Raw genomic sequence first — 26,877 nt, 5'->3', positions numbered from 1 at the left:
AACGGACGAGGCAGAGCCGGTGCTGCTGCACAGGCGGCGGCGACGGCACATCTTTAGTGATGGGCGGCGGGATGCACGACACGGAGCGGGAGCGATGCCGACGGCAGCGAAGATGTGTGTGCGTGTGTGCGTGTGTGCGTCTGTATGTGTGTGTTTCGCGAGCAACAAACAGGCGCCATGTCCGTCCCGTAGTGCGGTTCGCCGGGGGGGGATGCACAGTGTCGGTCGAGTCGGTCGAGTCGGTCGGTGGCAGCTCTTGTCACAGGCGGACGTGCCGCCGGGCAGGCAGTGGCCATCATGGTGGTGGTGGTGGTGGTGGTGGTGGGTGTGAGCCTGCGATGAGGGGTACCTTGAATGCTTGGGTTCTGTCTCATGTCCCAGCAGCGCCTTGCTGCTGCTACTGCTGCAGCAGGACGCACGCTAGTCTCTGGCGCGTCCCGGCAGGACGGGTGCAGGCTTTGTGGCCACTCAGCGGGGGCGCTGCGGCAGCGCCTCCAGTCCTGCTTGCCCACCAGGGCCCGTGATGGTGCTGTGGAGGAGCAAGAGAGAGAGAGAGAGCCGGATAGTGAGGAGGTGGGTGAGTGATCAGTGAGGGCGGGAAGCCATCACTGCGAATGGAGCCGTGTCGTGACTACTAACTTACTAGCTCCCTCCTCCATGCCTCCTCGTCCCTCGTTCCTTCCTTCTTTCAAGCGCGGGGAAGAGGCCTGGATTTGACTGTACGTGTCTGCGTACGTACATACTTCGTACGATGCAGGCGGACACGATAGGGCGCCCTGGCTCTCTGACCGACACGACTTGAAGCAAGGCAAAGGCAAATTGGCATCCTCCCGGTTTCTAGGTTCCTTCTCCCCTTTCCCTTGCTTGCCTTACCATTCCTCAATGGCCATAAGAGAACGGCGAGGTCAGCAGAGCAGGAGGGTGTGCGCATTTCTCGCGCTGCACTTATCTCTGCCCTACCCTGCTCCCACCGCCTCTCGTCTTCTCCTCCCCATGCACCAGCAGCAGCGCTGGCGGCTTCGCTTCGGTACGGTGCGATGCGCCAGAGCGCCCGCCGTGTGGAATGGCAGACCCCGGGGGAGCCTGGACTGGGACTTGGGAGGGGGGCGTGCACAGACAGAACATGGGGACGTGCCCGGAATCGGCAGGCAGGGGTCGCCTCCCCCCCCCCCTTCTTCTCGCTCTCGCTCGATTTGGGGGTACTACAGTGCGTGCGTGCGTGCGTGCGTGCGTGCGTGCATGCGTGCGCAAAGTATCCAAGTGCAGCCAGCGTCTGCCTTCTCCGTGGGCCAGTCACCGAGCGAAGGGGGGGAGCAGCAGAGCGAACGAAGCTTTTCCCAGCAGCTGCAAGGCACGTCTGTAGCTGGAGTCGAGGGAGGCGAGGAGGAGGAGGGGGAGGGGGAGGGGGACGCCGAGGCCATTCCTCTCTGAGCGGATGAATGAATCGAGTAACTAATCCCCAGGACAAACGACGACAAGGTAAGTAAGGTACTAAAAGGCGGGGGGAAGCTCTCACGAGGCTCAGCCGATTTGCCCAGCCCTCCCCTCCCCATAGACATGTCAGCAGTACGAAGGCCTGAGGTAGGGATGTACAAACTGTACACGCGCGAGCGCACGCACGTACGCACGCACGCACGACATACCCAGAAACAGACTACTACCTACCACTTGGTAGCGTATGTACCAGGCGATCAAACGCGGGGAAGCGACCAAAAAGGCTGGCTGCGTGACGACAGTGTGCGTCAAGACACACTTTGTTTTGCTCTTGTTCTGTCCCGGCACTCATGCATGGGGGGAAAAAGGAAAGCGAGGCCATCAACTCACCTCCAGTCGTGGAAGAGCATAACATACTAGTAGATCCCAAGGGACCCGGCCAGCCGACCCGCACGCAATGGTCTGGCCTAGTCTGGTCGACAGTGACAGATACACAGACAGACGGGCTCAAAACGAGGGGACGAGGGGTGCTTCCCCCAAGAGACGGACGACTCGCAAAAGCGTCGTGTCATGGTTTGGCCCAGTCGCGCGCGCCGTCAGCCAGACGTTTTTTTTTTTTGGTGGTTCCGCTGGTCGACACTGGCGTCTGACTTTTCTTCGCTGCCGCCGCAAGGAGCGGGCCCTTCCCGCTAATAGCAAAATGCCACCTACAAGGTAACTAGGTACAAAACGATTCAGACTGGAAGGCCCGTCTGGGGTCCCGAGACGGCGCGCGCTCCCGACGGCGGCGGCGGCGGCAGGCGGGTGGGCGGGCGGGCGGGCGGCTTGGGTTGCAGAGGCGGCCGCAGCATGCACGAGCTGTGTGCTTCCTGCTGGGCCCGACTCCTCTGGCGCACGGCCTGCTCCTCCCCACCACGCCTGCAGTGCGTCGCGACACCCCCTCTGCCTGATGAGTGAGTGAGCGTTCCCTCTTCTCCCCCTGTCCTTGTCCTTGTCCTGTTCTCGTCCTCCTGTCCACCTCCAGGGCCCCCCTCCCCCCCCCCTGACCCCTGTCCTCTTGTCTCCCCGCTAATCGTTAGCTGCGCTGCGGCCCTGCTGCAAGGCGAGCTTCTGGTAGGTCCGCTGCCGCTGCAGGGGTGTGTGGCCGACGGCGAGGGCATCCAGGTGAGGTGGTTGAGCGCAGGCGCAGTCGCAGGGCAGTCGCAGGGCACCAGCACCACCAGCACCAGCACCAGCACCAGCGCAAGGCAGCGCAGCACAGAGGTACTAAGTGCGTTCTCACCTACTTCGTACCTCACATCACAAAAGGTACTAACTTACTTGGCACCACCACCACCACCGCCCGAAGCCCATCGAGGTTGGGCACATAACGCATGGTAGGCCGATTGACCGTCGCCGCCGCCGCCGCCGCCCACCTTGCCTCGTTCGTTTTCGCGTCCGCAATTGCCGTTCCGGACTGCCTGCCTGCCTGGACCCATCCGCCTTCGTGGCGGTCTGTGGGGCGGGCCCGTCGTCATCATAACCACAACCCAAGCCTGACCGCGTCAAAAGCCAACCGCAGAAAAACAGCCCTGGCGCCCTCGACAGAGACGGGCTGGCTGGCTCTGCTAATAATCCGCCCCTTTGGTCTGCTTCCGCCTCTGTCATGTTCAACAAATACCCATGTCTGTATGTCTCCGCCTTCGTCCAACACCGTCCCTGGATGTACGTACGTAGTAGCAGTCAGTCAGTTACCCGAGATGCCCGCTCGCCAGAGGAGGCGTCCATCGTAAGCGCAACAAGGCCCACGGTTGCATTTCCCACGAGCGCACGTGGTGCACGGCAAAATGGGTTCTCTCGCTCGCGACATGGCCCGAGTGTCCCCCGAACCTGGGCCGCGCCGTCGTTTCGGCCCGCCATGCACGGCGCACCATGTCGGCAGGCCCATGCTCAGCGCGCACCCTCGTCTGCCACATGACTTCTGACGACAACCAGCACCTGTCGGGGGGTGGCAGAGCAACATCACCGTACTATGTCCTGTCTGCGCGCTGCTCTTGAGGAGATGCTCTGGGATTCAATTGGGACCCGGGGGGGGGGAGTTGCGTTTTGTCGGCGACCTGTTCCTTCCCGCAACAGTAGCCTATCCTATCACGGCCGTGTAGTACTTGTAGCACAACCTCCAGACGGACGGCATCCTTCCCGCACCCTGAGAACAGTCGGACCTGGCCACTGGCCTCAGCAAAGGACCGGATAGACAGCTTGACGATGCCGCACAAAAGTTGCATTGCTCACACGGCGACCACGCCAATGGAACCAAGGCACCGCGTCCCCTGCCTCGAGTTGGGTCCTAGTGTAGGCAGTGAGTGCACGACGGCACCGTTGGATTACGCCAGCTGTTGGACAGCGAGGTCATGATTAGGCATGCCACGGCGACGACAATCCCCTTTCCAAGTAGTAATGCCATCGGCGGCCCAACTTGTTCTCTGCGAAGGCGGTCGCCGTCGTGCAGGCGACCGACGACGAACATGACGAAAAGCTCCCCCCTCCCTCCAACAGTCGTGTTTGTTGTGTTGGCGCCGACAGCTGCCGCAGCCCAGTCTGGAGCACGCACCCCAACCATCCAGGGGGCCCTGCCACCAACGTTGGCGCGGGACAGGACGGCAGGGCGGGCGGGTATCGCCGCCTCCGCGCCCGCTTCCAGGGGCCTCCACTGGTCGGCACGATGAGGCTTCCGTCGGTGGCAGGAAGGGGCCGCTGCAGGGATCCCGCCGCCAGGGCCTTGAGCGCTCGCAGGCAACGCAAAGGCAGGCATGGCGGCACAGACCTACTACCTTGGCCTTCCATTCTTTGCCATCATGGCAACTGCTGTACTTAGAGTACTGTACTGCTCCCCCCAAGTCACTGCCGAAACGTGCGCAGTCGGGCCTTTTCCTGACTCGAGCTCGTGCTCGTGATGCCTCTCGTAGCAGCATCGCCGTGGGACTGTATCCGCGCCCGCCGAGGTTGAGCGCGCGCGCGTGCAAAACATCTCCGAGCAGCCCTGCGGCTCTCTGACTGAGGCCTCTCCTCCTCAGCAACAAGGCGGCCGGCTGGCCAACCAGTCCGTCACATCGTGCAGGCCGCTCCGCTCATGTCATCTGCCTGGCAACACATGTCGGGGCGAACCGGGGCAGCTGCCGCCCGACTGGCGCCCCTGACGCTGTCTCGCGGGCTGCCACGCCATTCATGCCTCGCGACACCACGATGCGATGCGAGCTTCAATTCGATTGCATCCCGGCGCGGTGTCCGGTGCTCCTCCTCCTGTAGTGCGACGCACCGTCCACTATGGTTCGACGATGTGCACATCCCCTGCACCAATCTCTCCGCGACGACTAATGAAGCGAGAAGCGCATGCACGTTCGTCACCGGCACGGCGCGCCGCCATTTGTCATACAGACGCCGTCGTCAACGCAGCATGGTGCGAAGTTTGCATCTGGCGCGAGCCCGGCCGCGTCCACATGCGTGAGAGGCCCCGTCCTCTCCCGCAATGTTGTATATAACTATGGACCGGCAGATATTGTTGCCCCGATCGCCAGAGAGTCGGCCGGCCGCCCGAGAGGTGTCGAAAGCATGCTCGCACGGGCAGCGTGTCTGTGCATCTGTACGTACTCGTCATTCTGTTCATACAGTACAGTATACATCTGCACCCGAGCCCCAGTCTGTGGGATTCTGACCAGCCTGTCTGACCTGGGGGCTAGCGGCCAGCGAAGCCCAGGCTGGCACCTCCATCCCCACGCTCCCGTTTTGTGACGATCTGTTGTCACTGGCTCATGGCCTACCAGGATCTGACAGGTCAGCCATGCCCGGGACCAGGGTCGCCCGTTTGTGGGGTCTGTCGATTCTAGCGCCACGGCCCGGCGTCGCTGGACGCGCTGGCTTGCCAAGTTGGCCTGCCGTCGGTCGCCCTGTCGCGGAGGGAGCCTCCGGCCGCAACTTTCTTGCGACATGCCCAAGAGACGAGGTCTTGCTCTGTTCAAGTCGGAGGGCAGCGTCGTTGAAGTCGCTGCAGCGCTTGCCGTCTCCCGGGCGCTTGTGATTCGGATGAGAGCCTGCACAGCAGCTGGTGCGGAGCGCATGTGGCACAGCCCGCGCAAGGGAATGGAGTACAGGTAGGGTCACAGGTTCCGTGTTCCACTGCAGACAGGCAGGACCCATCCAGTGCACCAGGGCACGCAAGACCAAGGATCCCTGGAGCCCGTCAATGTTGCTCGACAAACCGCCAGGTCTTGTGCACCTCCGACTCGCTGGCGACCCGCGGGTGCTCCTCTGTGAGCGACCGCGTGAGTCCTGTGGTAGGCGACATGGGTCAGAATGGGTGCTCTGTCGACATGAATTACACACGCCTGTTACGAACCGTTACGAACCGTTCGACCAGCCTTTGCGTGATAAGAATACGCAGTCCAGCCTGCGTTAGCCCACATTCAGGCCCCTGAATGATTATGCACCGCGGTTCAGCCCGCCCATTGCCCACCCACAGGCGATATAGACCCTCGTATCCACGATTTGTCCCGTGGGACGACGCAGCGTAGACACATCGTGGCGGAGGCAACGGGGAGAGTGGGGCATCCTCCCCCGTACCGCCTCGATGCCCCGTAGCTATCCATGGCTGTTGATCAGAACTGTTCTAGCGTTCTCGACTATGAACGTATCGCTGTCGAGACGCCTGACTCACGAAGGATGGAAGTGCCCTCGCACTTCCGTTGGCAAAGCTGTGTGTGTGGGTTTATATATATAAAACACGTGTTATAATACCGGCAGCGCCATAGCCGCCTCTCGAGTCCTCGCAGACATAAACATCGTCCTCGTGCCTTAACCTTGCAGCTCTACTATTCGGCAGGGATAGATGTGAATATCCTGTCGGTTAATGGCCTGACGGGAAGGGCTTTCCCATGGAGCAGTGGAGGGTTCCGATGACGATGCTGCTGCAGCTTCTCACAATGACGAACACAGCGAGCAGTACTTGGGTCAGTCACGCTTCTTCGTCTCTTTTTTTTTCTCCAGGCGCAGGCGGGGGAGGGGTTCGGCCTTGTCGGCTAGCGTCGCCCTCGAGCAAAGCCATGCTCGAGGTCTCCAGGTTCGCCCGTTGGTTCTCTCGTCATTGCGGTCATCCAGGGCCAGAGGCGCAGCGCTCACTCGATTCGTCTATGTGCATCATCCTTGACTTACGTGTCGAGCAAGCAGCGAGGCAAGTCGCCAATCAGGATAGCTGGCAGGACGTGGCTGACGGCCTTGTGCTGACAGTCTGCCGCCCACGAACTGCCACCTGGCCCGTAGCCTCTCAAAATCGCGCCATCCGCGTGGCAATGTGGGCTCGAGAGATCCCACCCGCACTGGCGAGGCCGGGCACTTGACGCCATTGCAGTGGGCACGCGAGAGGGGAAAGTGCGCTGCTAAGCCATGTGGAGCCCACCGCCCGCTCGGGACCCGCCTGGAATGGCTGTCGCCTTCTCCCACTGGCCACCAGGTGGAGGGTATCAACTCGTAGCGTTGCGAACCATCTGGTGGAGCGAGCCTAGTGGCTCCCGGCTCTCTGGGAACGCACCGAAAGTTGGCCGCAGCGACAGCGACCTTAGCGCCGGCGACTAGCCGCCGCCCAATCACCAGGGCCATCAGGCCTCTCTTCTGCTTGTCCAGCTCACCCAGGTTCGTGCCATGGCCGGCCGATCGCTGGCAGGGCGGAGAAGGGCAGGGCAGGGCACCACCAGAAACAACCGGCAGTGTCTGTTCCCCGATGCTCCGTCCATCGGGTCCAGGGCGGACCGGGGGCGAAACCGACACAGGCAAGGAACCAAAGCTTGCGCGCCAGATGATGCCGTACCCACGCACAGCCAGTGGTGTTCGCCATCGCCGCCGCGGCATCAATATGCCTTCCATTCGCACGTCAGCACAGAGTCGCGGGTGCCATTCGGGCGGGCGGGGGACCATTGTGGAACTTGCTCAACCGCGGTTCACGCATGCCCGTCGTGCAACGCTCTATCCTGCATGAAGACGCGGCCCCGTCCCCGTGCAGCTTCCCTGGTGGCTGCCGCCATGCTCTCCGCGTGCGACACGACCTTCAACTGGGTCCTTTCGCTTACCGTCGCTGGAGGCGATGCTGCATGGACGAACCGACGACGGCCATTCAATGTCAAACACCACCAGGGCGGTCATTCCTGCGGCCCGCCGTTTCGCCCACTCCCTGGTTCTGGCCTGCCGCAGCCCCGACCCAGGTTCATCATCGGTGGCCTGCCTGCAATGGTCACTGCCTGCATTGACTAGGTCAGTCACCTGTCTCGTGCAGCAATTTGTGGGACGGTGCTGGCGCAGGCGTCATCACCCGGCATCGCTTGCTGCAAGACGGTGCATACCGCTTGTTGTAACGCCCTTGCTCTCACACATTCAGTCCATAGGCGATTCGATTCCTTTGCCGCACGCGGCAAGCTGTGAGTCGAGCAACACTCGCATGACGCTCCTCGGATCTCTGCAAACCAAACAATGAACTCACTGCGCATCTATTCGAATAGCTGTGCATGTCGACGTGTACGCGGGTCCATCAGCCAAACAAAGTGCGACGAAGCCAGTTCAAGGGCCTCATAAGCCAGGAACGTAACCTCAGTCTGGGTTGCCCGAAAAGGTCTGGCTTCGCGAGGGCTTGTCGTCTCCCGCCCAACAACTGGGAGGGGTATCCATCGGAAGCATTTGGTGCTGACCTACGTACCATGAACCCTGATCCTTCCCGCAGCAGCGGGGATCACTGGACGAGCACGCCGAGAGCCAAAATCTCGTTTCCGGGTTCCATGGGCACCACAACAAGCCACCAACCACCTCAGGCAGTGATGCTGACCTCCATGAAGTAGATGATGCCCGACACATGGCCAGGTTCTACCTGGCCATGCGGATCGGGCCCTGGTCCCTTCAGGCATTTGCCGACGTCGATGTCGAGTCGAATCGCCGATGTTTTATCAAGACGAATGAGACACCCACCTTAAAAGTTTTGAGGATTTAGGCCCCGCTGGTATTGCCTTGATCGAGCGACTGGTGAAGAGTGTCTCGTCCAGAGTCTCTGCACAGCTCGCGTCTCAGGGTCGAGGCCACTAAAACCCAAGCTAACGGGACGGCTCGCGACCGCCCGCGTGTGAATTGTGGATGTGCGTAATTCGCGAGCCGGGACCCTGCACCGGGTTTCATCAGTCACCCCAGCAGGACAGGAAATTTATCGACAGCTTATGTTCCGATACAAATGTCTCTGCAGCAGCATCAGGACCGCCCGAACCTTGAGCGAGGAGAACGCAATTTCTGGTGCGCTAATCAGCACGAGCTGTGGAAAAGTGCCTGCTGGGCCGCTGGACAAGGGGTGACGCAGTTATGGCAGTGACTGTGAGCTGAAGAGGGAGGCGTCGCCGCAAAGCCTTTGGTGCCGCTAACGGGCTTGCACCGCGAAAGCATAATGCGAGTAGCTCGGTACGCCGCGACTGGTGGACAGAGTTTCCAAGCTCAGGGCGGTTGCTCGTAATCGCACATCTTTTCAGTCAGCTCGTGCCTGGCACATATGCATTCCGTGTCGACATGGTGCATACAGGTGCTACTGACGCTGGAACTCAGCCTATTAGAAATAAAATATAAGAGATTCAAGAGCATCTTCAGGACGGGGCTAACTGCTCCCACCGTTGTGAAGCAATATCACCAGTTATGGAGAAAAAGGAAGGACGGAGGAAAGGCAGACAGTGTCAAAGTGCAGCGGGATATCCGATAGGTACCAAGGTATAGAGGGGTCAAAGGCAAGCTGAATGCTGCCTTGAGCAATTTTTCTGTCGCACCTTCCTCGAGAGCTGCCGTCACCACGACGACATGAAAGAGAACCCGAGTACGGCAGGCGCACCTGTCTTACGGCACAGTTTGGAAAGAGCGCTGTCGTCTGATCCATCAGGACGAGCAGGACGATCTCCTAAAGCTTTGGGCCATACCTACGCAACTAGTTTTACCTTGACATGGTGCCGCCCTCCAAAGGCATTTTTCTTGCTGCCCGTCATTCCCGCCACGTTCTATACCCACGCCCATGTGAGGCAAGTTTGCCAACGATGGGCGATTCACTCCTAGGCGACTTTCGAATCCCCCGGCCCATGCCACTAGCCTGGCCATTTGTGCTGCGGGCACACTGGGGTGACTGGCTCTGGCGCCGACCACCGCGGACAAAGAAAGCATTCGCGCAAAGGCGAGACATCCAATGCCATGTCAACAAATGGCAACTATCACGAGCGGGCGCCGCTCATCCAAAAAGCAAACAGCGGTGGGCGTCGAGGCACGCAAGGTCGCGGAAGAGGCTTCGTTAGTGAGCGGGGCCCGACAACCTCAAACCTCCAAGTAATAATCTCCAGACCAGGTCGATTTGAGCCGTCACTGGGGCCATGGCCTGAGCACCCTCCGCTGGGCTTCCCGCCAGGCATGGACTGCGGTATGCAGAGCACTGCGAAGCATTGCGGCTGTCACTGGCACGGGAAGGCGACGGGACTCGGCGCACAAGTTGCGACGTGCCCGCCCATGCAGCCGTTGCCTACAACGCCCTGCATCAACATGCTGTGGGGCTCCATTGGCAACGCAAGGCAAAAATCGGCCCCAAGCCTGTTTTCATGACCCCGCCCCGACAGGACGCTGGGCGATACGACGGAAAACGAGCGGGCGACTGCCTGTCCAGTCCAGGTGTGTGGGAAGCTCAGAGCCGCCGTGCGCTGGGACATGTCTCTGCTGTTTGGCATGGGTCTGACGATTGGCTCCAGACAAGGGCCATCCCGCACATCGCACACATCAGCGGGACATCACATGACGAGAGTTGCATGCATGCAAGCGCAGCTCTCCCGCCCGCCCCATTTTTGGGGGGGCCCATTGTTTGCTGGCCAGGCGGGAAGCCCGGGCTGAGCCATGCCCAATCGAGAATGACGAGATGCTGGAAACCCCCCGGGTGACCAGACGATGCCGGCACAGCCAGTGCGACCTGGTCCGCGTCCGCCTATGGCGACGGGAGAGGGGCCGGGCTGCCGGCTGCCACGCCTGTCCTACGGTGCCTTCGCCTCCAGCGCTCCCGCCAGCCAGCCAGCCAACGGCTGGACGGAGCCCGAGAGCAAGGCCCGGGTCATGCCGCACCCGCGGACGCACGACGCGTGCAGAGAGCGCAGGTTCGAGACAGAAAGGGGGGTGTGCATGTGGCAGATGGCGGCCACAGTGAGAGGGTCCGCCACGTCGCAATTTCATGTCTGGAACACGGCGCAACAGCCCGTCTTGAGAGCGAGACACCCGCCGCGTCGCCTGCCTGTCCAGTGACCTTGAGACACAGTGTGAGCGCACAGCCTGCCGTGCAGCGCGCCGTGGTCCAACGCCAACCTCATCAACTGCAACGGGTCCCAAGACAGGGCTCGGCCCGGAGGCGAGCGGGGCGGCCGTTCTCCTTTGGCCCCTGGCCGGCCCTCCATCATCCCAGTCCAGCTGCTCCTGTGGGTGACGGTCCGCCGGCCGGCTGTGCCAGAAGTAAGAACGTTACCACGCATGCACGAATATAACAGCATGCCGATGCAGCCTTTCGGGGGGGGTAGTCTGTCCGTGCGGCCTTGTATGAAGGGCTGACGACAAGGACGGTTGGCCGCCAACAGCCCAGGCAACAAGCCAGGCTAACCATGCCTTTCTGACCACCATTGTGCCAACAGAAACTCAAAGACAATCAAATCGAATGTCCACAACAAGAGTGTCTCAAGGGCCAGCCAGACTCTATCCACCGGGGCCACCGGAGCAGCTTGCCAACGTTGTCATCCCCGTCCGACGGCGACATGCCTTCCACACGGACAGCAAGATGTCGGTCTGCCTCGACCTCGCCTCACTCATCAACCCGCTGCCCGATACTGTCGCGGCTGACGGACGGCTAGCCGTGCCACTCTAACATTTGTACGAGATGGCCTTCAGCCACCGCGTAAAATCGCGTTGGCTCATGCGGACGCCTTGGCCCTACGGCTCGGAACGGCGTGCAAGCATTCTGTCTCTACGGGCGCGAGACGCGCCAACGTCGCAGTGAATCCAGCTGGCTCCTGCGTGGGGGTCAATGAATGGGCCATGGCATGCCAACCCAGTACGGCCCCGGACACGCTGGTGGAGGATTCGTCGACTCCCTTGCGTGCGACAGCGGCTCGGAGTCCTCTCCAACCGTCCAGGGCCTTAAAGGTGACGACAGACGAGCGGCGTTACGACACTATTTGGCCTTGTAAACGAGCGGTGTGCGCCAACGACCAGAGGCGTACAGCCGTTTTGGGACGAATGCATACATCCCTTGCTGCTTGTCGGGATGCTTGTTGGCTCAGGGTTGCGCCCGCGCCGCGTTTGCCCACGTCTGCGCCGCACTAGAACGTGATGAGGCCGCCGCAGCTAGAGGCAGTGATGTCCTCGAAACCCGCATGAGGGGACCCAGAAATGGTTGGCTGTCTCGCGGGCAGCCAGTTCTTGTCCCTCAGCAAACGAGCTCCTCTCTAAAGTAAGTTGAGGCAGAAGGAGCTGAATCCGAGCAGTCTCAAAAGAAGCTCGCGTGCTGCTGGCAATGGCGCGACCACGAACACACACCGTGCGACTTGCCGTCCCCCTAGCCGTGGGACGCAAGCGGCGGGCGCAGGCCTGACGGAGCCGGGGGCTGTTTCCGCCTCTCCAGGTGTGTGATGAACTCAACTAGCAGGATAAGGTGCACTAGAATTGACATGTCGTCTTATTATGCCCACCTACAACGACCTTGGCCGCGCACGGCAGCTCTTGCTCACGCCGGGGCATCTGTCACAAGAGGGCTTGGGCAGCCACGGCTGGGGGAGGGGGCGAACACAAGCTGGCTGGGGGACGAGCGGCGCCGCCGCCGCCGCCGCCGCTAGCTGGAGAAGCCGCCCGCGGAACGGTGCGCTCGTGCAGCTGCATGATCACCCGTGATCGGCTGATGTTTCCTCCTTGTTGAGCCTCCACCCCTGTCCGGTCGGAACCCCCTGCCTCCGCCTTTAGGACCTTCAAGCCCCTGAGAACCGGCCGACGCAGGTGCTGGGCTCTGCCGCTCTCGCGACCGTATGCGTATAGAAACTGGCCACGTTTCGACGCGGCCGGTGACGCTCTCTGCGGCCCTACTGCAAGGCTGCTGCACAATCCTCTTCTCCCTACGCTGATCCTCCCTAGGATCCGCCAATACGCTGCGTCTCTGCACTCTCCTTTATTGCTGCGTACAGCAGTACGCCGCAGCCTCGATTCGGCGCGATAATTCGGGGGCCGTAGACGTGGGTGGGCGACGCGGCGGTCCGGCAATGGCGTCTGATGATCTCGATGGCGGATGCATTTCCCGCCGGTCATGTGAGGAAACTTGGAAATGCCCCCCAGCTGCAGACGCTACCGGCCCTGTCTCTTGGCTGCCGCCGATTGGGAGACTCAAGCGGGGGAGACCTGTTCACCGGTTTGCGCGGGCTTGACAGTGTCCCGTCTCTGGGGTTGCCCCTGGCCCGGCTGTCGGATGCCAAACCTGTGGTGCGAGCTCTGTCTGGGCGGCCCGTCCAGTACGCCATACCGGCCCTCTCCCTCATGCCCGTCTCCGGTGGGGGGGGGGGGCTACTTTCACGGTCGTCGGGGCGGCTGGGATGATGCCGCTTACCATGGCAAGCAACATTTGCACAGAGCGCACGTGGGCACCCAAGAACAGCGAAATACACTTTGGTTCTGCAAACATGAAGCAAGTCCAAGTCCAGCAACCCCTGTCACGCCGACTGCGGGCACTCACGAGAGGGGCCGAGCGCGTTAATAACGGGCATGGTGCTAGGAGGTGGGGAGGGCATGTCACTCCGCCAAGCACCCACGCCTAGCTACAACGCCAGCGCCATACGTCAGGGGATGATGCTGGGTGACGAAGTCTGAGCGCGGGTCGCCAGCAAGACGCAACTCTGACATATGCGGCCTGGTAGCTGCAGTGGCTCCGGTAAGGTCCGCAGCTTCAATATGATACAGTTGTGGGACATTCACACCTGGTCACCAGGAGATTCAGCAACATGCGGCAGAGGTTGAAATTGGAGACACGGTTACAGGGACGGAGAGATGCATCGGGCGTGGTGGGCCCGATGCCGTTGCTTTGGTCAATGGGCAGTTCCGTTGAGCGCCTTGGCGACATGATGCCGCGTGCCGTGTCCCGGGGGGCGCTGAGAACAACTGTTGGAACGAGCGGCCTTTCTACTCCATTTCATGGCGCCTTTTTGACTGCAGGTCGATCCTGGACAGTCACATTGTCCGAGGCAAGGGTGTGAGCGACTCGAGACAAGGGACACACCACCAGAGAGCGACGTTTTGCCAGCCACGGCTTCCAACTGCCTAGCCACCCCTTGGCAGCAACAGCTCATTCTCCCCTCCACGACAAAGACGAGTATGCAGCAGCTCGATGGTTCACGGCATACCGCATTGAGACTGGATACTCTCCGTCGGACTGCCTGTAGACAAAAACAAGCAATGGTGCTGCGGAATCTTGTGAACGCTGGAGAGCTCGTTCGTTCGCGGCACAAGCCGGCGTGCCAAAGCCGTCGGCATCAATGGCACCGCGCAGCACTCCCACTTCCACAGCGCGCACTCTGCCTACCGGATATGAGGGCTGCGGGCTAGAAACGATGGGGCGGGGCTCTGCAGGGATGTCTCTGTCGGTGTCTCGCTGTACAGCTTCAACTTCCAACGACGGCTGGCCGCTGAGAGGCCACACGGTAGTCATGAAAGGGGGGTTGTCTATCACATCGTAACTCAGGCCAATACGCCAAGCTTGACAGTGACACCACAGCCCACCACATGTCGATTTCACCTAAGGGTTCTAATCTGAGGGGCAACAGTCCAGCGGAAGGCTGCTGCCTCGTGCGCAACCGGCCAGAGCTATTGATGCCAGACGATCCTGGGACCGGGCTTCTCAGGCAGTGGAGGCCCTGCCCCCGCTGAAAAGGAGCTTTCGAACAGCCCCGCAAGCTCACCTTCAGGGCTCAACATGGAAGCTCCTCGGTGCGCCGCTCAGCCGGCGGAGTCCGGCTCCGGGCCTCGCGAGCTCTCAACCGCTCTAGTGTCCGCCCGTCAAAACCTCCCGAGAAGTGTCCGGGGCGCAGATAAAAGCGATCTCACGGACAGCTCCATCTCTCTCGTCACAAAAAGCTGCATTCGACGAATCGCATTGCCGCAAATTTTTCAAACCACCCGTCACTGTCCCTGTGACACTGTGTTGTGTATGCGGAACGGCGACGACGACGTCATAGGTCGAGAACCAACATCACCTACTAGTTCCAACAACGGGGCCCAACATGACGGACACCACCGCCGTGAATCAGGCGTATTTCAAGTGCGGCTTTCTCTCCTTATTCAACGTGACCTGTGGCAGGTTCGTTCGCCCTGCTGATAATTGCAAATCATCGCAGCCAGCTTGCCGCAGAGTACGACTCAAGGTTCGAGAAGACGGTGGGCAGGCTGGAGAAGGAGGTGAGGGGGCTGGTCGACTTCATTGGCGCTCCGGAGGGCGGCCGCCTGCTGGACTATGCCTGTGGCACGGGGCTTCTATCGAGGGTGCGTAAATGCCTTTGAAGTTTGATCCTCTTTTTTGGCGTGACCTGAGAAAGTTGCATTTACCAACTCGCCGGTGGCAGGCTCTCGGAGATGGCATGAGCCAATGCGTCGGCGTCGACGTCTCGGAGAGCATGGTCGAGCTCTACAATGGCAAAGCAAAGAGCCAGGTGAGTGCTGCCACGTTATTAGATCGCCGGTGCAGCGACCTGCCATCGTCACCATCACTGGTGCGCCAGGGAGGACATGACGATTGCCGCAATATGTACGCTGACCACGAGGCCTTCCCCGGCTCCCCTACGCGGTTAGGGCTTCACTCCTGAGCAGCGCGCGGCCTACGTCGGCAACCTGCTCGACCCGGCCGACGTCTCCCCCGTGGCCCTCTCGGGCTCGCGATTCTCGGGCTTCGATGTGGCCGGCGTTGGCGCGGGCTTCCACCACTTCGATGACCCGTACCTCGCGGCGTCACGCCTCGCGGACCGCCTCCGCCCCGCGGGCGGCGTGCTCTTCATCCTCGACTTCGTGGCTCATGAGGCGGACGCGAGCGACCGTGAGGCCATTGCCAGGGGCGGCGTGCGGCACCACGGCTTTGGCGAGGCGCAGATGCGCGACGTGTTTGAGTGCGCGGGCGTAGGCAAGGGGTTCGAATTCCGCGTCATGGATGAAGACGTGGTGTTCGAGAATGCGCGCGGCATGGGCGAGCACATGACGCGTAGGGTGTTTTTCGCTAGGGGCGAACGCGCCTGAGGGTCTCTTTTTTTTTGGCCCCATATTACGATGTTTTCGCAGTCATTTTTGCGATATAAAGTACAGTATTTGGCAGGGGATAAAAGGGAGCATCATGACGAAGTGCCTCGTTAGGAGGGCAGGCAGTCTATTTATCTAGCACAGCCTATGCCGGTAAATGACGGCCAGCACGCTTTGCTCGGACCTCTCCGTCTATATAGACCAAATCTGTATTCCTACCACCAGCCGGCTCGGCCGCTCCTCCTGTTGCACGCCCCAACGATACTGCCTATCCTTTCCAGATACGGGCGCTCCCGCTATAGGTTCCCCTCGGGGGCCATGTCCACGACAAATGCACCGCCGAGCAATATTGCCGGCTCATGAATGCTATGGTGCTCGTAGCTGGTTCACGTATCAATCCGCCATCAGCATTCTGAATATGCCGTGAATGCAAAATAAAAAATCAAGGTGTGTGTGAAGGGGGGAGGTAGCAGGCCTGACACGGCCCACCAAGGGGGTTGCAAGGGCAAGGGCGGGCTTCGAGACTCACCTCAGTGTGCCCACGCCGCCGGCCTCGAGCAAAAAGGCTGGCCCGTCCTGCAGCGTCTTGCCGGCCCAACGCATAGCAAAGGCGCGAAGGATGTGTCCGTGGGCGACGACGAGGACGTCGCCGTGCTTGCCAGTGCCCATGGCGGGCTCGTTCCACTTGCGGCGGATTTCGGCGATGAGGCGGTCGAGGCGCTCCGTGACCTGCTCGGGGCTCCTATGCACCAAGAAGCAAACGACGCCGTTTGTCAGCGCTTCTGCGAGTACAAGGCAGCAGCTCCAGCTGAGTGAAAGGCATCGAAGAAACAAGAAACTCACTCTCCGCCGGGGCAGCCGTCGCGCCAAATGTCCCAGTTGGGGTCGAGGCCCTGCTCGGCACGGCGACGACGGATCTCGGGGCTCGTGACGCCCTCGTAGTCGCCATAGTCCCACTCGCGGACATCGTCAGTAACCTCAACGTGGGCGCTGCAGGCGAGGGCGTCGGGGTCCTTGCTGCCGTGGGCGGCCCAGGGGTAGGGGTCCTGGACCCCGAGGTTGAGGAGCTCAAAGGTGCGCTGGGCGCGCTTTCGGGGGGAGACGTAGCTGCGGGGCCATCGTCAGCAAGAGGAGAGGTATCGTGAGAGCATGCTTGTAGTGCGTCTTTTGTCTTGTCTGGTATACAGGGTGTACCCGTGGGCAAGGGGGGGGCGGCGGATGGCAGGCGGTAAGGGGGTGACCGCGGCGATGAAGGAGAACGGGCAACGGTCTGTCTGTTTGTTTGTTTGATTTCCACAGAGGGCCAAGACCTTTGCTGTGGCCTTTGTGTACGATGCCGCACGGGCGATAACGATGACGATGCTAATGCCAGGGATGATGCAGGTGCTCAGAGGGGGGGTAAGTGGGCGTCAGACTGCGACTACGACGACGGGCCGGGCGGGGTAGGACGCAGTGACACGGCCGGGAAGAGGGCTCCACGGAGGGACGGAGGGATGGGCGGTGCAACTTGATGGCGGCCAGACGCAGCAGGCAGGCCGAGCGTGCTGTCGTGCAAGGTCGTAGAGCGAGCAGAAGGCGACGAGAAGGCTAGGCCAGCGGAGAGCTAGGTGGTTGCCCCGCGTGCTGATGCGATGGCAGACTGACTGGTTGACAGGATGGACGCTGCTGATCTGGACACGGACCGGCATGTTATGCAATGCACGTATCATGTTGAAAATTGGCCGACGACGAACTTGGGTGTGTCGCTCGGATGCATGCGGGCTGTCGCAGGCCAGACGGGCCGCCGTGCCGCGCCCGCAGATGCATGGACAGAGATGATGCGGTCCGCATGCGAGTAACGCGGCCATTTTGTTTGTCTGTCCGCCTGTCCGTCTGGCGCAGCTCGGCCGGCCAAGCAGGATGTAGTGCCGAAAGGGGGGTGGGAGTTTGGAACAAGGGGGCATAGCATGAGTAGACGGGAACACATATATGTACGAAGCATATATATGTGTGTGTGTGCCCGCAGTAGTCTCAGGAGTAGCGAGAAGGGCGCGCGCGCACGAGGGAGCAAGCAAGCAGGGACAGAGTAGACTCACATGTGTACGAGCTTCTTGGGAACAATGAGGCGGTCGTCGCCGACGAGGGCCTTGCCGGTGGCGCGGACGCGCTTCTCGCCGTCGGCAGTGAGGGGAATGTCGGTGCGGCCCGTGTGTTTGCCGCTGAGTGACCACTCCGTCTCGCCGTGGCGGACGATGAAGACGCGCGGGGTAACACCGCCGCCCATGATTGCTAGCGGATGAGTTGCGTGTGGTGTATAGTATTATTATTGTGTATGTGTTTGTGTCTGTGTCTCCGTCGGATCCTTCGGGAGGGTGGCTGGGAGGTTGAGTTGAAACGCGCAACACGAAGAGAGAGGGAGTAGAGAAAAGGAACTGCGCTGCGCAGCTTCGCAAGGCAAGGCAAGGTAATGAAAATGAAAATGAAACCGGATATATAATGCAGTGTGGATGAGCGCAACGGAACGAGGGGATGGCGTAGTGGTAATGGATGGGGCGAGGTCGACTGACGTTGGAGTAGGAAATGTATGGATGCTCTGCTACTGGTGGAGGTGGAGGTGCAAGTGGAGGCGCCTGTGCGGCTTCCGGGAGCAACGGGCCATCAATCAACGACAGGGAAGGAGCCCACAATTGCCTATCGTGCGTGCGTGCCTGCCTACCTACCTAGGTACAGTATACATATAGTGAAACCCAGTCATTGCCGCGGGCTTCCATAATAAGGTAGCCAAAAGTTTAGTAGGTAGTCAGTCCGTCAGTCAAGCAAGCAAGCAAGCAAGAGCCCGGAACGGCTACTGAATAGCGATTCTATTCTACTTCGTATACCAACTGACTTACTACTAACTGCCCACCACGGGGCTCCCCCTTCCATACTTGCACTCCCCATTGCCTGATGAGCGCGCTTTTGTCTGGCCGTCCGCCAGAGGGACACGGAGAAAGACTCAGCACAACGCCCGCCGCAATACAGTGGAGCCCGCCCCGAACAGCCGCCCAACCCGACCCCCCACGCAGCCCTGATTGCTTGTCACCATGACGCCCGTGACGTTGAGCGCAAGTGATAATTACGTACCTCCTCCAAACAAGACGCTGACACGGCGCGCGCGCGGCCGCATGCGAAACATGGACATCCGCCGCGCAAAATGTTTTGAAGCCCAGCCAACCGGCTTCAGTAGCATTTCCATTACTCATCAATTGACGTCTCTAGGGTAGGCTGTGCTGCTGCTGCTGCTGCTGCTGCCCTGGACTCGGCACCGCAACGCCGAGCACTTTGTTTCAGAAACGTTTCCATTCGTTGCCCAAAGAGGGTCACCATCCCGACTCGAAAAGTCGGCTCGAGCGCGTCGACCTCGCAAGTTCACACCCGCGCGACTTTTTTTTGTTGACGGGTGGTGGTGGTGGTGGTGCATCGCGTTTCGCCTCAAACTGCGCTCCAAGTTTTATCCCCCGGCAGGGCTTTGCGACACGCGTTGACGAAACTGGTGGTGCGCTTCGCCCTTGTCGCTGCGCCATGTCAGAGAGATGGGAAGAAGGGTAATGATTTTCGGAATAGTAGTATACAATTCTTTTCTTTTACTTTGCTTTCCCTGGTTCTTCTATTCTTCCCATCATCTATAATTCCCATTGACATCGGCAATTAAATGTTGCTGGTCATCCAGGGTCTGCCCCGCCCGCCTGTACCTTTCAGGAGCAAGACGGCATGAATGACCTGCCCGGATTCAATGGAGCGCCTATTACTCATCGCCGCCGCGCTTCCCGCACCCGCGCCGCCCCCGCTGCTGCTGCCGCTGCCGCTGCCGCCATGGCGGGCCATCAACCCTCCGAAATCCACGACGACAACGCACACTGCCTCCGCGGCCGCCGTCCGGGCAGACGACACCGACACCGACAACGATAACGACGACGTCAACGAGGCGCACGAGGACGAGGACGAAGACGAGCACCCGCACTTTTGTTTTCGAGACGGCGACATCGAATTGACCGCCTTTAGCACCACCACCACCTCGCGTTTCAATCGCGCCCAGAGCTCCTCCCTCTGTCCGGCTCTTCCTCCACCGTGCTCGCCCTCGTACACGCGGCGGCGGCGGCGCAGCGTCTCTCGCAGCGTCTCGTCCAGTACCACCACGGCAACCACTTCCTCCTGCTCCTCCTCGACGGGCTCTTCTTCGCCGTCACGTTCAAGGTCGCCCCCACCGCCGACCCCCCCGACATCGTCCCATCCTTCGACACCGACGCCGCCGCCGCCACTCCTGCACTCGTGCGAGCAACACGCACTCTCCCGCCAGCTCTGGCGCGCCGTCTGGTGAAACCAACCAACGAACAAGAGGGGAAAATAGAGAGCCCCCTCTCTCCAGACCACGCCCGTTCTTCTTCCTTTCTCACTCGCTCCGAACCCGCCATGGCGCACGCCTGGACCCGCCAGGACAAGATCAAGCGCGGCATCTGGGCCGCCGCCTTCGCCGCCGTCATCGCCGTCGGCTCCCTGACGGGCGCGCAGCTCAAGTCGGACAAGCAAAAGGAAGAGGTGAGTTTGTCTGGCCTTCTGTACACCTCCTCCTCCCTCCTTCTCTCTCTCCCTTTCCCTCTCCCTCTCCCAGCCCTTGGGTAGGAAGGAGAGGAGGATGCACAGCGAGCAGAAAAGGGAGGAGATTCAAAGGAAGAATTGGCAACACAAACTTTTGCTGACTGGCTCTCCTCGCTGTCACCTGAAACAAACAGACCATCAGGCAGTTCCGCCAGACCACGGCCGCCGAACAAATCGCCATCCTCGAGACGCAAAAGACGCATCTGCTGCAGCAAAAGGCGCAGCTGGAGCGCAAGCTAGACGTCTTCAAGGAGCGTGTCCGCGAGCGGGAGGCTGAAAAAATTGCCAAGGGCAGGTAGTCAGTCAGCCCCCGGGCCCTGTGATTTTGACCTCGGGGATGAGTTTGGGGCTAGCACGGCGTTGGAAAATGTACGACCAGGAGCGACAGAATTTGTGTATAGGTAGTTCTAGTACGTGTTGAGGCTTGCATCGCCACGGCGTTTTGGCTTGAATGATAGATACCCTGGACGCCTGCAATCGCCTTGTCCTTAAAATCCCGACTCAACTCTTCCTCAAACAGTCCTGCTCAACTCAGCCCTCAAACCGTCCTGCTCTACTGACTTCTTAGACAGTCCTGACGCGACTCACTTTTCTCAAATCCAATGCCACGACTCCCTACTCCATTGTGCCGTCTGAGCCTGGAAGCGGAATGGCCCTGTAAAGCAAAATCAGCGCCGAGTGCGACTCGCCGCCGCCCGCCAGCGCCTCCACCTTGTCAACTGTGACCTCGGACACCTTGTCGTCGTTGAACCACCACCACTTGCCGTCCTCTTCGCCCTTCTTGCCCGTCTTGGGGTCCACCTGCGCCGACTTCTTGACGTAGGCCGTGTAGTGGCCGCTGTCGGCGCTCGCGCCCTGGTGCGTCACCACGCCGCGTAGCTCGTACAGGCCTGACTGGTTGGCGCCGTCGTCCTTGCGCAACTCCGGGTCGATCACGGCGTTGAGTTCCTTCTTGGCCGCCAGCAGCGCCGCGTCCCTTTCTGCGTCAATCTCGGCGTCTGTCTTGTACGTCTCGCCCATGGCCGTGTCGGCGTCCGCCGATTTCTCTCCGCCCTTCTTGTTTGCTTCTGCCTTCTTCTTTCCCTTCTCCTCCTTTTCCCTCTTCTCCTTCTCCGACGGCAGTCCGGCTCCACCGGGGATGTCGTCTAGGTCTTGCTCGTGGTTCTTCTTGCGGCGCTTGCGAGCGCGCTCAATGTCCTCCTCGTCCTTCCTGATCTCACGTACTTTGTCGCGCACCGGTATCAACGCCCTCTTGAGGTCATCGGAGCAAAACTCGACAATGTCCAGCTCCTGCGGGAACGTGACCTTGCGCATAATCTTGGCCTTCTTCTGCGTTTCTCGCTTCCAGAAGAACCTTACAAAGTGCACCGTCAGGTACTTGGGCGACCGCGAAATCTTGGACGTCTTGGTGTACATGGCGTCCCGGCCGAGCACCTCCGACTTCTTCTCCATCTTCGCGCTCAGCGCTGCCAGGATGCCGTCTCTGAGGTGGTTTGTGGAGCCGTCGATATGGCAGTTGAGCTTGTAGAAGGGGTCCTTGGACTCCACAGCCCTTTCACCACCGTTGCGAGCCTCCTCCTCATCACACTCCATCAGCGAGGTGAACTCGCCTGACATGTACTTGTCGACAAACGACTGGTTGGGTGTGTCGGCGGCATCCTTGACATTGAGCTTCTGGTTCAGCTGCTGGACAATCTGCGACCACGCCTCCTCGGCGTCTTGCTGAGCGTAGCCGTTGTTGGATTTGGCCTTCTCGGCGAACTGCGGGAAGACCTGCCGCAGGCTGCCGAGAAAGTTCATGGGCGGAAAGGCCTCCTGCGTCTGGCTCATCTTGGTGTACAATCCCGACAGCTGGGCTGCCAGGTCCGTCTGCAACATGGTGAAGCCGCTTGAGCTCGGCGTGTATTGGCTCAAGGCGGATTGAAGTTCGGGGATGGAACGCAGGGTCTGCAGCGTCGAGTTCAGGTAGCAGGTGTTGCCGAGGTTGACAAGGCCGGCCGGAAGAGCGCCGATCTGCTGAGCCTGCTCTGCCTCGGTCATGTCCTCGACGAATTTGACCTGGTCCTTGGGACGGACGAGCTGAGAGGAGCCGGAGCCGGAGCCAGGGCTGCCCATCATCATGATGACCTGTCCGGCCTTGAGGCCGAGCTTGCCCATGTCGGCATCGTCCTTGAGCTGACCGCCTTTGATGAGGATCTTTTGTCGTTCGGGCTCGACATTGGTGAGGCTGAAGAGCTGCAGCTTGAAGTCTTCTCCGGTTGAGCCAGAGTCGACCTCGACGTCGTACTTTTTGCCCTGATGCTTGACGACAACTGCACAGCAACGGTCAGCGTTGAGGCCCGGAGGGGCGGTGGCGAAGATAACCTTTGGAGGGGTTCGTACCTGTTACTGCCGCCATGGTTGTGTTGTGTGCCTCGTGGTTGAAGCAAAAGTGTCTTGTCGGTGATTGAAGGAGTCGAAGGCAGCGAGCACCAGCATGAATGATGGTCGCGTTGCAAACAGAAGAGGCAGGCAGGGCAATGCCTCGTTGGCGGGATGTTGTCAGAGGGACGAGGGTCGAAGGTGGGAGAAGCTCTGCGTCACGTCGCTGGTACCTGGACTGGAGTGGCTAGTGTAATAAGTGTGGCGCAACGAGTGGGGCTCGGCGCCTGCAGAGCTGCCCGACGAACGAATGCCGCCCTTGCCAGGAACTTGATGCATAACCGAATCAGATGCTGCGACAGCGATTTCATTTTATTTACACCACGCAAGTGACGATAACGGTGTCTGTGTCTGACTAGGGAAACCTCGAATCTTTCTTTTCGCTTTTGCATGCACTTTTTGTACCGACTCCATCCCTGAGCTTCACTGAATACAACAGCCGTCCATCCATCAGACCCGGGTTTGAATATCTGTTGTCCATCTGCCCTGTGAAGCGAAGTTAATCGGAAGCCATCGCAAACGGCTGAGGGCGGGGATTCCTCTTTGGACCAGGGGAGCCGCGCTGCCAAGTGGTGGGAGTCGCTGCAAGGCGTCGGGCGACACAGCGTCGCGGCTGCGTGTTGCCAAGGCTCCTGTCGGTGCACGACAGCGGCAAGTCGTGGCGGTGAAGCCGAGCATGCTCCTAAAGTGCGGCAAGTTCTTAGCAGAGGGACTTGGTGCCCATGTCTGGCTTGCGCTTTGGTGCCGGCTTAGTCGGTGGCGGCGAATGCATGCTATAGTGGCAGCTCGCGTAGGGGCAGCCGGGCTGCGTGGAGGCGTAGACAATGCCACACACGGGGCACTTGACCAGGGTCGCCGGCATTTTGTCTTGAGGATGGTTGATTGATGGATTTGAGTATGTCTTGTTGATGGCTTTGATGGTTGTCTCTTCGTGTCCATGGACGTGAAGTCTGGTGCGAGATTCAGTCGTTTGAACAGGACAAGTCGGAGAGTTCAGACTGGGCCGCGGACTTTTTCCCCCTTCTCTCTCGCTTTTATAGTGCCGCGGAAAAGAGGCTCCCATCACAGCAATTGTTGCCTTTGAACAGGTCTGCCTTCCTCCAGACGCCGTGCCGCGTGACCCGGGCATGTTTGCGTCACACCAGGGTGCACCACCAGAACGCAAGTCAAGTTACTGACAGGCTCAGGCTGAACAGCAACCAAGACGTCGGGCTAAGCTCGCGCCGACACTGCACGACGCCGAAACTGTTCGCGCTGCGGAGCATCGGCGCTCGAACGCGTAGTCGCGTGTTGCGTGATCTCCAGGAGCCATTCTGACAGTGCGCATCACCAACTGGTTGGCCAAGCCGGTTCGGCTTGGAAGGAGCGGCATCGGCGACGTCACAGTGGTGCCATCGGCTGGCGGTGAAGATACAGATGCCCAGCAGCCGTGTCTATGGCGAGCACGTGCGCCTCGACGAGATGATGCGACATACTGAGGTGCTGATGGAAACCATCGTAAGCCGACCGTCGAGGGAATCTACGTGATGGGGCCAAGGGTCCCTACCGCCTTCCCTTCAAACAAGGCAGCAGAGTACTTCGTACGCTGAGATAGTCGTCAGACAGCCGAAGCACTCGTACCATTCGGGTCGCATACTTTTCATCGCGGCTCTTGTCATTGCTCAGCGCGCAGCTGGAAACAGCTGGAGTTGGAGCTGGGCGTTGAACTAGTGGCCCTGACGAGGATTCGGAGAACTTGTCTGGGCCCAGCAGAAAAGAGACACTCTCCCCTGCCGCCTATGATTGATGCACACAAGATGATAGCTCGCGATCAGACATCAATCAGGACGATGCCCTTAGTCCGTGGGACTCGACTGTTTGATCAAAGTTGATGTTGAAGCGGGCGACTCGTCTGCATGGGCATCCACAGCAATATTCATCCCCCACACCCCCACCTGATGGAGCTACGTACTTGCTCCCCCATCTCTCCTGGCATGGGTCTCACCTCATCGCGGGTATCACGTGACCTCTCCCCCTCGTCAGCGTCTTCTGTCAGCTCTGTGCCCACTGCCCAGCAACACACGCATTCGCGGCTGCCCCACAGCGCAACGTCAGACGTCGAGCTGCACCACGTCGTCGACCCCGCCAGCTTGCGCCTCTGCCTCCTGGAAGCCGCGACATTGCCCACGAGGACGGCGACGACGACTCCATCCCCCCACGGCCAGCCTCGCTTGGGGCCCCAGCTTCGCCAACGATGGTAAGATGATTCTACGCACCGCGCGATGATTTGTTTGTCGCTCCCGACTGCGTGCTAACAGCTCCCAGTCTCAGTCCCTTCGGCCGTACCTGCAGTGCGTGCGCAGCAGTCTGACGGCCGCGCTGACTCTCTCCAACTTCGCCTCCCAGACGGCCGAGCGACACAATGTCCCCGAGATCGAGGCCCAGACGTCGCCCGAGGTCCTCCTCACGCCCCTGACCATTGCGCGCAACGAAAACGAGCGCGTCCTGATCGAGCCGAGCATCAACTCGATCCGCATCAGCATCAAGATCAAGCAGGCCGACGAGATTGAGCACATCCTGGTACACAAGTTCACCCGTTTCCTCACGCAAAGAGCCGAATCTTTCTTTATCCTACGGCGGAAACCCATCAAGGTAATTGCGGCCGTTCCGGATCCGACGCTGTCGCGGGCCCCCCGCTGACCGTGCGCAGGGCTATGACATCTCCTTCCTAATAACAAACTTCCACACGGACGAGATGCTCAAGCACAAACTGGTCGATTTCATCATCCAGTTCATGGAGGATGTTGACAAGGAAATCTCGGAGATGAAGCTCTTTGTATGTTGTGTACCCCAACCCAGTTGCTTCCCAGTGCTAACAACCGTTACAGTTGAACGCGCGAGCACGATTCGTGGCAGAGTCTTTCCTGACACCTGTGCGTCTATCTCAATCTGCTTCAAGTCTTATTTTAGCGTGCTGACTAGCGATGTAGTTTGATTAAGCTAGAGAGCGAGTTGGTGTTGGCCAGAGGTGACAAGTGCACCCACGTCAAAAATTCGGAAGAACTATCCTACCTGGCATGCATGCGGATGCGCGGCGCCACCACCCGCGACATAGATACTGCTACAAATAATGTAGCGTATGGACTCTTTTGGAACCTTCTCAGTGCACTACCCATCGTGCGGACGAGTGAAATAGTGACATGACCTAACTGCTACTTCTACTAAACAACGGCCTGGGTCATTCTTAGCACGGCAATGGGGATTTTGACGTGTCGGCGTCGGGGAGGCCTTCATGAGACATCCTGAATGGCATACACCGTATCCGATGGACGACTAGACGGCGGTTTTAACGGTATGGCTGCAGAGGGGTAGTGACTGCCTCAGGGCACTCGGCGGAAAAGATAAAGGATATTTTCGATCAAGCTCGAGGATCGTCTTCCATTACTGATCCTCATTCCGTTGGTCGATTACTGGCAGCGATGAGACTCCGGGTTGTATCGTGGTGCCGGTCTCGAACGGGCCCTGGAGCTGAGGGCAGCGACACGAGCACATCAAGCGTCGCAGAGCAATTGTCCATCAGGAGAATGTTGAGCTCTGGATTTACGACCAGACTCTAGCAGCGTGCTCGTTTGGCCGTAGCGTCGCTCCACACGAGTTGCGCAACTCATAGGCGTTGCCAGCCGCGGCCCACCACGCAGCTGTTCAGCCCCCCCGTCGCCAGGCGATAGGCGGCCGCCGCGCACACATTCACTTGTGCTTGGGCCGGCATGCCCCTTGAAGGTCTGAGGCATCAACATTTGCCCTCTGTTGTTTGTCCCCGTGCCATGTGCAGAGTTTTCGCCGGCCAGGGGCGCCCACGCTTTTGCACACCTCTGCTTTTCCCGATCGCCTACAACACCATCTCTTTCTCCTCCTACACTCTACCTACTGCTCTGCCGGTGCTCCAATCTTGGTTCAAATACGGCTTCTCCTCTTTTGGTTGACTTTGACCTGGTTGGAGGCTTTTGGTTTCGCGCTCCGAAACATCCCTCTGTCTCTGTTCCTGTCTTTCGAGTCAGACAAACAACTCGTTGAGGCGATCCTGCAAACCCTGAATATCGTCTCACTGTCGCA

At 60.0% G+C, this 26,877-nt stretch overlaps 8 protein-coding genes across 8 annotated transcripts; 5 read left to right on the top strand and 3 right to left on the bottom strand.

Annotated features, from left to right (window-relative positions):
* Positions 1–7,790: 7,790 nt before the first annotated feature.
* On the top strand, positions 7,791–9,061 carry JDV02_008315 (uncharacterized protein). Its single transcript, XM_047989900.1, has one exon. The coding sequence runs from the start codon at positions 7,962–7,964 to the stop codon at positions 8,286–8,288; it is 327 nt and encodes a 108-aa protein (XP_047845905.1). The 5' UTR covers positions 7,791–7,961; the 3' UTR covers positions 8,289–9,061.
* Positions 9,062–14,747: 5,686 nt separating this feature from the next.
* JDV02_008314 (uncharacterized protein) lies at positions 14,748–15,750 on the top strand (the record flags this gene model as incomplete). Its single annotated transcript, XM_047989899.1, has 4 exons — positions 14,748–14,785; positions 14,862–15,006; positions 15,087–15,173; positions 15,313–15,750. The coding sequence occupies 4 exons, from the start codon at positions 14,748–14,750 to the stop codon at positions 15,748–15,750; spliced, it is 708 nt and encodes a 235-aa protein (XP_047845904.1).
* A 95-nt stretch (positions 15,751–15,845) lies between these two features.
* Positions 15,846–18,385, bottom strand: SHB17 (Sedoheptulose-bisphosphatase). The gene is made up of 4 exons (XM_047989898.1): positions 17,826–18,385; positions 16,594–16,857; positions 16,280–16,492; positions 15,846–16,131 (listed from the first exon to the last, which is right to left on the bottom strand). The coding sequence occupies exons 1-4, from the start codon at positions 18,011–18,013 to the stop codon at positions 16,047–16,049; spliced, it is 750 nt and encodes a 249-aa protein (XP_047845903.1). The 5' UTR covers positions 18,014–18,385; the 3' UTR covers positions 15,846–16,046.
* A 1,098-nt stretch (positions 18,386–19,483) lies between these two features.
* JDV02_008312 (uncharacterized protein) lies at positions 19,484–20,086 on the top strand (the record flags this gene model as incomplete). Its single annotated transcript, XM_047989897.1, has 1 exon — positions 19,484–20,086. The coding sequence occupies one exon, from the start codon at positions 19,484–19,486 to the stop codon at positions 20,084–20,086; it is 603 nt and encodes a 200-aa protein (XP_047845902.1).
* A 92-nt stretch (positions 20,087–20,178) lies between these two features.
* On the top strand, positions 20,179–20,663 carry JDV02_008311 (uncharacterized protein; the record flags this gene model as incomplete). The annotated part of the gene is made up of 2 exons (XM_047989896.1): positions 20,179–20,304; positions 20,499–20,663. 2 exons carry the CDS (start codon positions 20,179–20,181, stop codon positions 20,661–20,663), a joined length of 291 nt encoding a protein of 96 aa, XP_047845901.1.
* Positions 20,664–20,746: 83 nt separating this feature from the next.
* UBP6 (Ubiquitinyl hydrolase 1) lies at positions 20,747–22,920 on the bottom strand. The gene is made up of 2 exons (XM_047989895.1): positions 22,747–22,920; positions 20,747–22,676 (listed from the first exon to the last, which is right to left on the bottom strand). The coding sequence occupies exons 1-2, from the start codon at positions 22,760–22,762 to the stop codon at positions 20,980–20,982; spliced, it is 1,713 nt and encodes a 570-aa protein (XP_047845900.1). The 5' UTR covers positions 22,763–22,920; the 3' UTR covers positions 20,747–20,979.
* Positions 22,921–23,485: 565 nt separating this feature from the next.
* Positions 23,486–23,914, bottom strand: JDV02_008309 (uncharacterized protein; the record flags this gene model as incomplete). The annotated part of the gene is made up of 1 exon (XM_047989894.1): positions 23,486–23,914. One exon carries the CDS (start codon positions 23,912–23,914, stop codon positions 23,486–23,488), a length of 429 nt encoding a protein of 142 aa, XP_047845899.1.
* A 945-nt stretch (positions 23,915–24,859) lies between these two features.
* On the top strand, positions 24,860–26,412 carry ARC19 (Arp complex subunit). Its single transcript, XM_047989893.1, has 5 exons — positions 24,860–25,021; positions 25,090–25,416; positions 25,475–25,600; positions 25,653–25,697; positions 25,755–26,412. Exons 1-5 carry the CDS (start codon positions 25,019–25,021, stop codon positions 25,761–25,763), a joined length of 510 nt encoding a protein of 169 aa, XP_047845898.1. The 5' UTR covers positions 24,860–25,018; the 3' UTR covers positions 25,764–26,412.
* Positions 26,413–26,877: the final 465 nt, after the last annotated feature.

This window comes from Purpureocillium takamizusanense, chromosome 8 (genome assembly GCF_022605165.1).
Source record: "Purpureocillium takamizusanense chromosome 8, complete sequence".
NCBI classification, from domain to species: domain Eukaryota; kingdom Fungi; phylum Ascomycota; class Sordariomycetes; order Hypocreales; family Ophiocordycipitaceae; genus Purpureocillium; species Purpureocillium takamizusanense.
Note: the sequence above shows the minus strand (reverse complement) of the source record. Positions and strands in the feature narration are given on the sequence as shown.

Excerpts from the sequence above, each read along its gene's own strand:
- SHB17 (XM_047989898.1), bottom strand. The coding sequence starts at position 18,013 with ATGGGCGGCGGTGTTACCCCGCGCGTCTTCATCGTCCGCCACGGCGAG. Across the intron at positions 16,858-17,825 it reads CCCAAGAAGCTCGTACACAT|CTACGTCTCCCCCCGAAAGC; the intron begins GTGAGTCTACTC and ends ATGGCCCCGCAG. Across the intron at positions 16,493-16,593 it reads GACGGCTGCCCCGGCGGAGA|GAGCCCCGAGCAGGTCACGG; the intron begins GTGAGTTTCTTG and ends CTTGGTGCATAG.
- ARC19 (XM_047989893.1), top strand. Across the intron at positions 25,417-25,474 it reads TACGGCGGAAACCCATCAAG|GGCTATGACATCTCCTTCCT; the intron begins GTAATTGCGGCC and ends GACCGTGCGCAG. Across the intron at positions 25,601-25,652 it reads TCTCGGAGATGAAGCTCTTT|TTGAACGCGCGAGCACGATT; the intron begins GTATGTTGTGTA and ends CAACCGTTACAG.
- JDV02_008315 (XM_047989900.1), top strand. The coding sequence starts at position 7,962 with ATGTCGACGTGTACGCGGGTCCATCAGCCAAACAAAGTGCGACGAAGC.